General features: G+C 44.7%; 1 protein-coding gene and 1 pseudogene across 1 annotated transcript in view; both read left to right on the plus strand.

The window, feature by feature from the left end:
* Parp1 (poly(ADP-ribose) polymerase 1) overlaps window positions 1-8,480 on the plus strand; it is a 47,799-nt gene extending 39,319 nt beyond the window's left edge. The window contains exons 16-23 of the mRNA XM_047521314.1: window positions 996-1,118; window positions 1,702-1,830; window positions 3,894-3,992; window positions 4,475-4,627; window positions 5,609-5,736; window positions 6,594-6,655; window positions 7,140-7,254; window positions 7,631-8,480. Of these exons, the coding sequence (XP_047377270.1) occupies window positions 996-1,118; window positions 1,702-1,830; window positions 3,894-3,992; window positions 4,475-4,627; window positions 5,609-5,736; window positions 6,594-6,655; window positions 7,140-7,254; window positions 7,631-7,712 (891 nt within the window). The 3' untranslated portion in view covers window positions 7,713-8,480. The remainder of the gene's footprint in view (window positions 1-995; window positions 1,119-1,701; window positions 1,831-3,893; window positions 3,993-4,474; window positions 4,628-5,608; window positions 5,737-6,593; window positions 6,656-7,139; window positions 7,255-7,630) is intronic.
* A 1,622-nt stretch (window positions 8,481-10,102) lies between these two features.
* On the plus strand, window positions 10,103-11,543 carry LOC124961370 (glyceraldehyde-3-phosphate dehydrogenase-like; annotated as a pseudogene).
* Window positions 11,544-12,704: the final 1,161 nt, after the last annotated feature.

The raw sequence follows: 12,704 nt of genomic DNA on the forward strand, positions 1-12,704 counted from the left end.
ATCTCATTTACTCAGGCTGAGGCAGGAGGATCACAAGTTCAAGGCCAGCCTCAGCAACTTAGATCCTGTCTCAAAAAGGGCTAGGGATATGGCTTAGTGGTTAAGAATTCCTGGGTTCCATCCCTGGTACCCCTCAAAAAAATCCAGATACAGCTGGCCCAGAGCAATCAGCTCTTCCCTTGTTATCCACTAACTAGCTGACTTTTCTCAGTACAATCTTTCCCTGTTCCAAAAGCACCAATGTGAGGACTGGGATAGCCTTCTTCCCTATTACACAGAGCAAGCCTCCAGAACATAGAAGTTTTACAGCCTGGAAAAGTTCACACCAGAGTGAGAAGTAGACCTGCAGGGTGCTAGTGTGTTACTCCATGACCATCCTATGATCACATAGATTGTTTGCCAAATATGTAGTATCCTAGTGGTCCAGCTTTTCACGGATTTATTGAGCATCCTTTGCATATGGGCACTAAGTGACATTATGTCAGTAGATATTGCTTGGCCTCTCTATGCCTGGCCATCTGTACCTTTAGGTGCAATAAATTCCTCGCCTCAAAGATAGGGTCTATGGATAAAAGAAGACTTGGATGAATTTTATAACAATGGGAAACTCCCAACTTGATTGAAAAAACTTCAAAGTTGAAGAAATTTTTACAGCAGTAGCTATGAGCCCACCACCTAGATTTTACAATTGATATTTTACATTGTGGGGGGGAGGTCCAGTTATATAATAGCATAACTTTTTTTTTTGTACAAAATGAATTGTCACATGAGAAGCCCATCCTGTTGAGCTATGCTGTTAAAAAGTAGGAGATCCTACCCTGCTCAGTGGTGTCACACCAGCAGGAACATGGTCTTCTGATCACTTCCCCACATGTCCTGGCTCAGTCATTCATGCATGTAGCAGACTACCTATGGAGGAGAAAGTCTGGCCAGATGCTGGGATTTGGAACTGCTGGCTCTCAGTCTTACATTTTTTTTCCTCCCCTCTCCTATAGGCGGTGTCCCAGGGTAGCAGTGACTCCCAGATCCTGGATCTTTCAAATCGCTTCTATACCCTGATCCCCCACGACTTTGGAATGAAGAAGCCCCCACTCCTGAACAATGCAGACAGTGTGCAGGTAGTGCTGAGGCATGGGAGGAAGCCCAGGCTACTGGGGTAGGCTTGCTCCCTTGGCAGCTACCCACCTCCTCATGGCCCCTGGGGGCGCAGAACCACTTCCAAAACCTCATTTTGAAATGAAGTGTCTAACCACATTGGTGGAAACAGCCGCGGGGCATGAGTGATTGTTTTTCTTGCCTTTGCTCTACCAAGTCAATTTGGGAAGAGCCTCTGGGCAAGGAGATCCTTCCTTTACTTGCTCATAAGGAGCCCATGAGAATTCCTGAGTTATAACTCGTAGCATCCTTAATATAATTGCTCACCTACCATCAGTAGAATTGAAAGGTGGTTCTTTCGTCCATTTAACTCCTCCAGGCAGTAAGGCCTCATTGGTACTCCAGGAAACGCTGTGAGTGACAGATGGTGGGCTGACCCTGACCAGGAGGGAGGTCTCCCCTTCACTGTTTTGGACACTGTCTGCACTCAGAATTCTGTGCCAAGGTGGAGTGAATCTGTCTCCCTCAACTTGGCACTTAACTCTGGATCTGTCTTTTGACACCCCCCCCCCCCCCCCCCCCCCGCCTCCCCCCCCCCCCCCCCAGGCCAAGGTGGAAATGTTGGACAACCTCTTGGATATTGAGGTGGCCTACAGTTTGCTTAGGGGTGGATCTGATGACAGTAGCAAGGACCCCATTGATGTCAACTATGAGAAGCTCAAAACTGACATTAAGGTAAGAGGGGCAACCCTTCCCCAAACATCTTATCCCAAGAGCAGTGGTCCAAAACTTTAATAAGCTCTCCTGGAGAACTTATTAAAACACAGATTGCTATAAATTTTCTTGATGTCACTGGTGGTCTCTTTGAGACATTTAAGCTGTAGACAGGCACCTAGTTTGCAAGACAGGCTTCCAAGCTAGCACCTTGGCTTGGTATGGAGACTCATTTTTGAGAGCTCTTGTTAAAAGTTCTCTGTTCTCTCTCTTTCTCTTCTTCCCTCTCTCCCTATTTCCTTTCTTCTCCTTCAAAGCAAACCAGAGGGTGGCATGAACTTGTAATTTCCAGTGTCCCACTTAGAAGTGAAATGCTCAATGACAGCTCTAAGGAAATTAGAGTTTTTCCCTGGAGCTGGCTTATTTTTCCCTGGAGCTGAACAACCTGAATTGGCACACACATTGTCCTTCAATGTGAATGTGTTGGACACTCACACAGAAACCATCCTGCCTGAGCCAACCAGAGGAAGGATCTGTGCCTCAGCTTCTAACTGTCCTGAACTTGGCTTCATCACCTATGTGCCTGGATTTCTTTAGCTGATGCTTCCCTCCTTGTGGTGTAGCATGGTCTAAAGTACACCAGAGTGTTGAGCCAGAGCCAGTGTTCCTCACTTAGGACAAAGCCCCGGTCTGGGTTCCAAACAGGACAAGACACCAGATGTCTCTTCTTTTACCTTCTTGATGGGAGAGCTGTGGATTCTTGGTGAAAGGGTTCTTATTATTTCTGTTTATAATTTTGAAGATTTTAGTTACGAGGCCGCCGGAGCCAAGCACAGTGGCTCACACCAGGAATCCCAGTGACTCCAGAGACCGAGGCAAAAGGATCACAAGTTTGAAGCCAGTCTAGAGAGCTTAATGAGACCCTATCTAAAAAAGCTAAAAGGAGTTGGGTGCTGTGGCACACACCTATAATCCCAGCAACTTCATTAGGCAGAGACAGGGATCACAAGTTCAAGGATGCCTCAGCACCTTGGCAAGACCCTGTCTCAGATTTTTTAAAAAAGTAAAAATAAGAAGGGCTGGGAATGTAGTTCAGTGGTAAAGTGCCCCAGGTTCAATCCCCAGTATCACAAAAACAAACAAACAAAAGGCATTGAGAAAGACCAGAATTCCTATATTTTCCAAACTTTAAATAAGAGTGTAGAAACATAAGACACATATAGCCTCCTCCATGATAGATTCAGGTTTATTTAATCTAGATTACATTATTATACATGAGCCAGCCATAATGGTGGCTCTGAAGATTCAAGAGACTGAGCATTCTTCCTTAAAACCCCAAGAGTTGATCAGGTTCTTGCCACTTTTTTTTTAAGGGTTCCACAATTGTTAGCTATTTTTGTTGTTGTTGTTGTTCTAATTAGTTTTATATATAACAGTAGAATGCACTTTGACACATCAAACATAAATGGAGTATAATTTCTGGTTGTACATGATATAGAATCACACAGTCATGTAGTCATATATATGTGTACGTAGGGTAATAATGGCTGATTCATTCTACTGTCCTTCCTAACCCCATACCTACTCCCCTCCTTTCATTCCCCTCTACCTAATCTAAAGTTACTCAGTTCTTCTCTAGCACCCGCCTTATTGTGAATTAGCATCCACATATCAGAGAAAACATTCAGTCTTCAGTTTTTTGGGATTGGCTTATTTCACTTAGCATGATATTCTCCTTCTCCATCTATTTGCCGCCTTGCCACTTATAATTGCATGGCATCATCTTAATCAGTGTGCTAGACTGCTACTTCCTGAGAATTGATTCCTCTTCTAGGTTTCCCCAGTTCACTGACATTGAGCCCCATATTTATAGCTTTACCAAATGCACAGGATTTTAAGGGAACCCTGAAATCCTCTCTCTGTCCAACTAGGTGAAGGGGTGAATGCTCAGGGAGCTGGCACTGTACAGCTTTGAACATAGGCACTTGATCCTGATGTCTGTTGAGTTTGTGTGTTATCTTCCTGCCTCCCTGTGGCTTTCCTAGGGTCTCCCTTGCTCAAATCCCAAAATGTCTGTCTTCCAGGTAGTTGACAAAGACTCCGAAGAAGCAGAAATCATCAGGAAGTACGTTAAGAACACCCATGCAACCACGCACAATGCCTATGACCTCGAAGTCATGGATGTAAGAACTCTTCTCTCTGCTCACTTTTGTCCTGCCAGTTTCCCTGCCCACTCCTCCAACCTGGACCTGGGTAAAAAAACATCAGTCTGCTTGCCTTTAAATTACCAGAGAAAGTGATTCATTTGAGCAAAAAAATTCGTAGTCTTATAGTTTGGGGTGGGTTTTTATTTTGTTTTTAAAGAACATTTCCATTCCCCAAACCTGATTTTAGAGTCAAAAAGTATGGTTGGCAGAGGTTAAAGGTAAGGCCTTTCAGGTGTTTATCTGCTGCACTGCAGTGCTAGTTTTCATAGATAGTCCTTGCTGAGTGGGATCTTGATGAGTTGTGTTACTCTGTTGAACCTGGTGGAAAGCATCTTCCATACTGCAACCTTTTAATTTCTAGCTGTAGCAACAAGTGGTCAGTGCTTTGGCAGCAGATCTTTCGTTTAACCAGATTAACATCTGTTTTTGTTTCTCCCTCTTGTTGAATACCCACCCAGATCTTTAAGATAGAGCGTGAAGGGGAGAGCCAACGCTACAAACCCTTTAAACAGCTTCACAATCGAAGGTTGCTGTGGCACGGGTCCAGGACCACCAACTTTGCTGGGATCCTGTCCCAAGGTCTGCGGATAGCCCCGCCTGAAGCACCTGTGGTATGTGCCTCACCTGGGGAGGTGTGGGGAGCACAGGGTAAGTGACACCTGTTCCCATAGGCATCTCCTCAAAGAATTTGCAGGTTCTTTGGTTAGAGTGCATGTGTCCCTTGTGAACAGGACCTTTATTTAAAGATGTCTTGGCTCAGCTCTGGCTGTTCAAGTAGACTCTTTTAGACATCCTTTTGCCTCAAGTAGTGCCTTCACCTTCATCCCCCAGGTCCCAGCCCTGTCAAAGGTGCAGCTGCACAGGCATCAAACATAGTTTCTGGAACAAAAGCAGTAAAGTGTCGAGGCCAGGGATGCTGTGAATGCTAATTGGGTGTGTTGACAGGCTAAGAATGGGCTTTAACCACAGGCCAGCCTGAGTCCAGATCTGCCTCTACCACCTCCCAGCTGGCAGCCTCCATGAACTTATCTTTTATCATCAATAAGGTGGATAATAATTGAGTAAATCCTTACCCAGACACAAGGGATCTGGGTTATAGAAGGGACCAGCTGGACAGGACCTTAAATGGCCTTGCAGGCCTTGCTTTACCATTGTAGAGAGTCAGGCATGAAGAGGTTTATTGACTTACTAGTGTTGTGTAGTAGTCTGTGACTGGGCCAATGACCCAAACTCAAAACCTTGTGGTTCACTTATATAAAAGGGAATAAGTAGCCAGCATTTTTGGGTGTGTACATGTGCCTGGCACTAATCTAAGCTAAAGTTTATTATTGCATTTATCTTTACATTAGCCCCACATGAGATTATTTTCCCCAATGAAGGAAAGAGGAAAATGGAATCTGAGGTTAAGTAACTTCTTGCAGCCCTTTAGTATCCAGCCCATATTGGCCCGACAAGCCCAGGTAGTCTGTGGGCTCCAGCTTGTTAGAAGTAATGGATCGCAGCCCTTAGCTGGGTGCCAGGCTAAAGTCAGCACTTGGTACCTGGCTTAACTTCCCAGAAGGTTTTCAGCTGTTCCTTTTCCATTCTTGCAGACAGGCTACATGTTTGGCAAAGGGATCTATTTTGCTGACATGGTCTCAAAGAGTGCCAACTACTGCCACACGTCTCAGGGAGACCCAATAGGCTTAATCCTGTTGGGAGAAGTTGCCCTTGGAAACATGTAAGTATACCTGGCTTTAAGACCAGAGGCACTTAACGGGAACAGATGGAGTAGGCTAAGGGAAGGAGAATTCCTTTGGCTGGGAAATTCCCTACCAGTTAGGCCTCTTTGGTTAAAAGAATCAGAAACCAGTTCAAAGCAAGGGAACAAGGGAGATAGATTCCTCAGAAAATGCAATGACAGGGACTGGGGAGATAGCTCAGTTGGTAGAGTGCTTGCCTTGTAAGCACAAGGCCCTGAGTTCGATCCCCAGCACCCCCCAAAAAAAAAAAGAAAGAAAGAAAGAAAATGCAAGGACAGGAATACAACCAGGACTTAGGACCGAGCAGTATCTGTTCTCCCTGTGGGCTGGGAAGCAGGTTAAATCACACAAAAGGTGATCACCCTATAACTCCCTTCTGCCACACAGAATTTAGATTTTCTGGGATCAGCAGGGATGGAACTAGAGTCTTAATCTCAGTTCTAAATTCTCCACAGAGTACATCTGATTAGTCTGCCTTGGTTCAGGCATCTACCCTGATCCTATCAGGTATAACCCAAAGAGGAAGGTCATGTAATAGGCCAGAGGTCCAGGGATTGTAGCTCAGATAAAAACCTCCAGAGCTGCTGGCCACAGCCCCAAACAGGACCTTTCCTTGAAATTGGCTCCCTAGCAGGGATCATTAAACAACTGTTCAGGAGGAGTTGCACCTGCAGGTTCTGGAGTAGTGCCAGCAACTTGGGAGGGAGTTCCCTGCAGTGAAGATGGACTGGGATCTCTAGGCCTTTAGCTCATCTAACCTTGTTCTGGTGATTAATCTATTGATTTTGAGAGCCAATGTCTTGGGGGATCTCTTGAGACTGTCTGTCTTAAATAGGTATGAACTGAAGCATGCTTCACATATCAGCAAGTTACCCAAGGGCAAGCACAGTGTCAAAGGTAATGTATTGCCAGAGCTCAGTTTCCCTCTCTGTGGCTACAGCTAGTATCACAAATGCCATAAGTTATTCTCAGTGTGAGCACCAGTAACCAGGGGCATTCTCTGGCTTTGGGTCTTAACCTAATTCTCCTAGCTGTAGCAGGCAAGAAGGGGCCTCAGGTGACGGTGGCACCTGCAGCACCTTTGATTACTGGAGTTGGTGGCATATGATGATTCAGATCCCTGAACTGTGAGGTGTGACTGCTATGCAGTTCTGTTCATCAGTGTGACCTTATAGGGGTCAGCTCTCATTCTTGTCACTCAGACCCAGTTAAGATCAATACTATAATATTATCTTTAATTTACAGACTCCTGTCAAAGGATAGGGTATGGAATTTGTTTGCTTAAAATGAGAACCTGTACCCAGCCTAAAGTAACCCTCACATCCCCAGACATTTTTAGATCCATTCTCAATTCCTATCACTTGAACTTCCTGTTTTGCAGGTTTGGGCAAAACTACCCCTGATCCTTCTGCTAGTATTACTCTGGAGGGTGTGGAGGTTCCGCTCGGGACCGGGATCTCATCAGGTGTTAACGACACCTGCCTACTATATAACGAGTATCCTTTCATGAATGTGCCGTGTGCACAGGGGAATATTCTGGAGTCATAACCTGCCTTACATGCGTGCAGATCACCTAGGGCAGACTGTGATTAGATGTCCTATAGTGGATCTTATGGTGACTATGACACCTGCATGGTCTTCCTGTATGGAATGAAAGGTCTGACTCTCCACCTGTAGAACTAAACCTGGTTCACAGGGCACAAGCCTTTCCCCATTTTCAGAGGATTGGCTCTTTGTTTGCCTAGGGGGCCCCCACTCAGCCCTACAGAGAAGCCCCAAGGGTGACTTGCTTATATCTCTGAGCATCCTGCCTTTCCTGAGGAAAGGGCAAGACAAACTGCACTGTTGGCTCCTTGACATACTTCCCTCCAGGTACATTGTCTACGATATTGCTCAGGTAAATCTGAAGTATCTGCTGAAACTGAAGTTCAACTTTAAGACATCCCTGTGGTAAATTGGGAGATGTGATTCGCACCTGGTGGCTCTGGTATGAATGAATTCACCAAGTGTGCTCTTGCACCAACACACCCAGCGGAAACCTCAACTAAGATGCTAACGGATGTTACCTTTGTTAAATCTCCTTAGAAAGGGGTTTTATATGAACAGTTTAAAAGGTTTTTCCCAACTTTTCAAATCCCTTGTTTTGTGTTGCATTGGGGGGTTTCAGGGTTTTATCCAGCTAGGCACAACCCACATAGATACAGCTGACACTAGAGGGAAAGTTGGAGAGGTTTTTGTTTTGTTTGCTTAGACTAGTCCTATGGAAAAAAACAAGCCACGTTACAGCACCTGCCTTACTGGTTTCCCAAGGGACAGAAACAGTGTGTTTCCACCCTTTTTTCTAAGTGTTCATCTTTAGTTTTAATTTTGGCAAAATTTGTGAAGCATTTATTTTGAGCTAAAAATAAAAACTAATTTCATACTATTTAGATTTTCTTTTTTATCTTGTTATTCTTATTTTAAGTTTTTGTGTTATTTTGATTTTTGTTGATGGATGTGGGGAGCCCCCAGAACTTTAGTTTCTGTTAGAAACAAAGAGAAATTTTTCTAGAAATACTTGAACATAGAAGATCTCAGAATATGTAGTATAGTAAATTAAAAGTTGCAATTCTTGACTTGCCTATCAGCAATTTTGTCTTCCAAATTAAAACCATCTATAATCACAATATAGCTACTCAAGGGCTAATAGTCATTCTTGATTAAAATGCAAATGGCTTCTGTATTCGTGTGTCTGGTCTCATTCTGACTACGTATATGGTTAATCTTCACAGTACAGGGTCTGCAGAAACTATAGGAATGTTGTTTCGATCCCTATCTCTGAAGCCCCAGAATACCAAGCAGTAAACCAGGCATCTCCCAGTGGGAATACCCCATCTGAGTGGCAGAAAAACCAAACACCAAGCTTAGGAAGGTCTCATTTTTCTTTAGCTTATCAGATACATTGCGGTGAGAAAGCTTGTGTTATTCTGACCTTTGAAGGACTTACATAAACTACATTGCCTCATAGAATTACCTTGTATTTAAGAATGGTACTTATGTTTGCATTTATGTTCTCTGAGAGTCAGGGCTGCATCTTAAATGTCACTTATGACCTTTTACAGAAGGGGAATAGGAAGTGCAGGCAGAAGGTGAAATCACAGGCAAGAGAAAGCAGGAGCCAATAACAGAGAACCCACCCTGGAAGGACTGTAAAGCCCTTCTAGGAACCCTTCCCCACAGAGCAAGGGAGATAAGCTAAGTGGGTGGCTGTCTCAATGTGACCTCTGGGATTTGGGGTGAGAGAAAACAAGGACAGAACTCATTCAGGACAGGAAAAGAAGAAAACCACTGAAGTTTTCTCTGAGTTGAGCTTCTGGTGATTAAACAGGTGTCATTTATGAGCTGCAGCTGTGTCCTACAGGGACCAGGATTGTGACCTCGTGCACTTAAACTTTGAGAGCCATACAAACCATAGCTAAGGTGTTAGATTTCACATAGAGAAAAATAGGTAAGTCAGTTTGATGGCAATTAAGTTCTTACTTTTTTTATTTTTATTTTTTTCTTTTGATGAAAATCCTTAGCACCTTTGACCTGAAACCCTCTCTTCAGATTTTAGCCTTTCAGTCAAACTCCTCAACTCACTGCATTCTGAATGTTCCGTGCTTTTCAGGTTTTTCAACAGCACAGAGAAAAGCAATTCCTTCACGTACCTGAGTAATTTTAGATTGAAATGACTTAATGGGTTCCCTGTAATCAGAACTGATTTCTAAAGAGAGATTCATATTTTGACTCTGTATTTTTATTCTAAGAGAGAACCTACCATATTATGTTGCCGTATTCTTATGCTCCTCTTTAAGCCCTACCTGAGAGTAGCAGTCAAAACAGAATCAGTTGATTTAAAAATTAAAAGCCAGGGCTGGACTTGCATGTAGCTCCAGATAGAGCACATTACCTCGCATGCATGAGGTCCTGGGTTCCATCGTCAGTGCTGCGAAAAAATATATTCAAAACCACTCTAACACAGAGTGCTTCACAAGAGGTGACCTGCCTTCCTGCCTTTGAGCCTGAAAATGAATGCTCTTGGATGGCAATAGCTATTCAACCAGTACTTGGCTCATGTTTCAGACCACACTGCTCCACACAGAGGCACATGTGAGTTTACAGAAGTTCTGAGAAGCATCATTGTTTAAGTATGTCAGCCAATGAATTCTGCATTGGTGGTTCTCTTGCGCCACTTTGGGTCTTGCGTGGTCTGGATGGTAGAAAACAACTCTTTCCACATCCCAGAGCACTTCTATAAAGTTGCTATAGAGATTTGTATGGAACTTCTTGGTGATACAACCCTCATACCCTGTGCTTTTGGGAATGAATTCAAGCCAGATGAAATCCAGTGGTAACGTCCCTGGTATGTGCACAGTATATATTCTGTATTAATTGTTCACATGTCCAGCCTGGAAAGTGCATGATGTTGGCCTTCAGAAACTATCTTCTCACTGTTGGGAGTTGCATGTTAAGAATGATTTTCTTGGACTGGGAATAGAGCTCAGTTGGTAGAGTACTTGCCTTGCAAGCACAAGGCCCTGGGTTCAATCCCCAGCACTGCAAAAAGAAAAAAGAAAAAATGAATGGTTTTCTTGCCTGCTGTGCACCTGTAATCCCAGCAACTTGGAAGGCTAAGGCAGGAGGAGCACAAGTTCAAGTTCAACCCGGGCAACTTAGCAAGACTATCTCAAATTTTTTTTGAAAAAAAGGCTACAAATGTAGCTCTGTGGTAGAGGGCCCCTAGGTTCAATCCCCAGTACCCTGGGTGGGGATGGTGTGTGTGTGGGGGGGGGGGGGTCCTTGGCTCTCTCCCTCCCTGTTCAGCAGACAGCAACAGCATCTCATGCAGTGTCATTCACACCCGCAAGACACTGGTGAAGGTTGGAGTGAATGAACTTAGTCCTGTTGGGCACCTGGTCACCAGGGCTGCTTTCAGCTCTGGCAAAATGGATATTGTTGGCATCAGTAATCCCTTCGTTCACCTCAACTGCAAGGTCTACTTGTTCCACTATGATTTGACCCATGGTGAGTTCATTGGCACAGTCAAGACAGAATGGGAAGTTTGTCATCAACAGAAAGTCCATCTTCATCTCCCAGGAGCAAGATCCCACCAATGTTAAATGGGGTGATGCTGATGATAAATATACTGTGGAATCCATTGGTCTTCACTACCATGGAGATGTCCAGGGCTTATTTGAAAGGTGGCACCATAAAGGGTCCTCTCTGCCTCTTCTGCAGATACCCCCAAGTATGTCATGGATGTGAACCTTGAGAGGTACAGCTCTCAGGATGTCAGCAATGTCTCCACCACCAATGGCTTAGCCCCCATGACAACTCTGGCATTTTGGATGGCCCCTCTGAAAACTGGCATGATGTCCATGGGGCTGCCCAGAACATCCTTGCATCCACTGGCATTGCCAAGGCTGTGGGCAAGGTCAGCACTGAACTGAGGGGACGCTCACTGGCCTGGTCTGTGCCCATCCCCAAGGTGTCAATCATGGTCTGACCTGCCACCAGGAGAAAGCTGCCAAATATGATAACATCAAGAAGGTGGTGAAGCAGACATCAGAGGGTCCCCTCAAGGGCATCCTGAGCTACACTGAGGACCAAGTAAACCTTCTGCACTGCTCTTCCACTATCAATGCTAAGTCCTAGCATTGCCCTCAACAGCTTCTTTGTCATGCTTGTTTCCTGGTATGACAGTGAATTTGGCTAGAGCAACAGGGTGATAGACTTTTTGATTCATATGGCCTCCAAGAAGTAGGAGCTCCTGGACCATTGACCCCAGCAAGAACAGGAGAGGAAGAGCAAGCCCTCAGCTGCTAGGGAGTTCTTGCCACAACTCAGTCCCCTAACACAGAATCTCCTCTCTTCCAGTTTCCATGCCAGACCCCCTGAAGAAGAGAACCCTACAGTTACCATCAAGAAAGTCCACTGTACCCTGTATCCTGTACTTACTTAAAAGAATGGATTTCTTGGGTTGGACAGGTGGCTCAGCAGTAGAACACTTGCCCAGCACTGGTGAGGTCCTGAGTTCTACCCCCAGCATGGCCAAAAAGGAGAAAGTGGTTTCATGATGCTCTAAAGTGCACCCAGATGCTTTAGGATTTTGCATTTCCCTAAATGGTGTTATTTCCTTTCTCCTAAGTTCTGTGCCTCAAAAATTCAGAATCTTTATTTTTAGTTGTAGATGGACACAATGTCTTTCTTTATATGTGGTGCTGAGGCTTGAACCCAGTGCCTCACCTGCTAGGCGAGTGCTCTACCACTGAGCCACAACTTCAGCCCTAGAATCACTTTTTTGAGGTGTGTTTTTCACCACTTCACCCAGCAGGGCCTTTTATACTGAGTCTCACTTGGGGCTACTGGGTTTTAATGAGGTCCAGTCTCATAAGCAGCATCCTACTTCTATCATTCCATCTATCTCCACATGGAAGGTGAGAGCAGCCTCTTGGGCATTTGTTGAATATGCCCATTTGTGTGACTTAAGACCACTGACAGTTTTCTCAGATGACCTAGTTATAAGATACATTTTTTGAGATCCAAGAAAAGCAAAGTGTGAACCGTCAACGTTTATTTCTTGGTAATTGGCCCCTGTGTGAAAAAGGCAGTCTACCACTGGCCCAGTGGACACCCAGGTGGGTGTTTGTCCTGTGCATGTGCCAGTGGACTTGGCATGCTCATCCACTGCCATGGCCTCCTGCAGAACTTTGCTTCTGCTTGATGAACTGACAACAGAGAGAGTACAGTGGTAGGCTCAGTCCTGTGAATCCACCATTTTTGCCATCTACCCCTTCACCCAGAAGGAATCTTAAATTAAAAGGTGGGATGGCTTATAATGGTGCCAGTTGTAGGACAACACCTTGAAGGGATGGGGTTTTGGGTCTTGGAGGACAGAGTAGATGCTTCCGATCAGAGACCAACA

Source organism: Sciurus carolinensis, chromosome 12 (assembly GCF_902686445.1).
Source record: "Sciurus carolinensis chromosome 12, mSciCar1.2, whole genome shotgun sequence".
Taxonomy (NCBI): domain Eukaryota; kingdom Metazoa; phylum Chordata; class Mammalia; order Rodentia; family Sciuridae; genus Sciurus; species Sciurus carolinensis.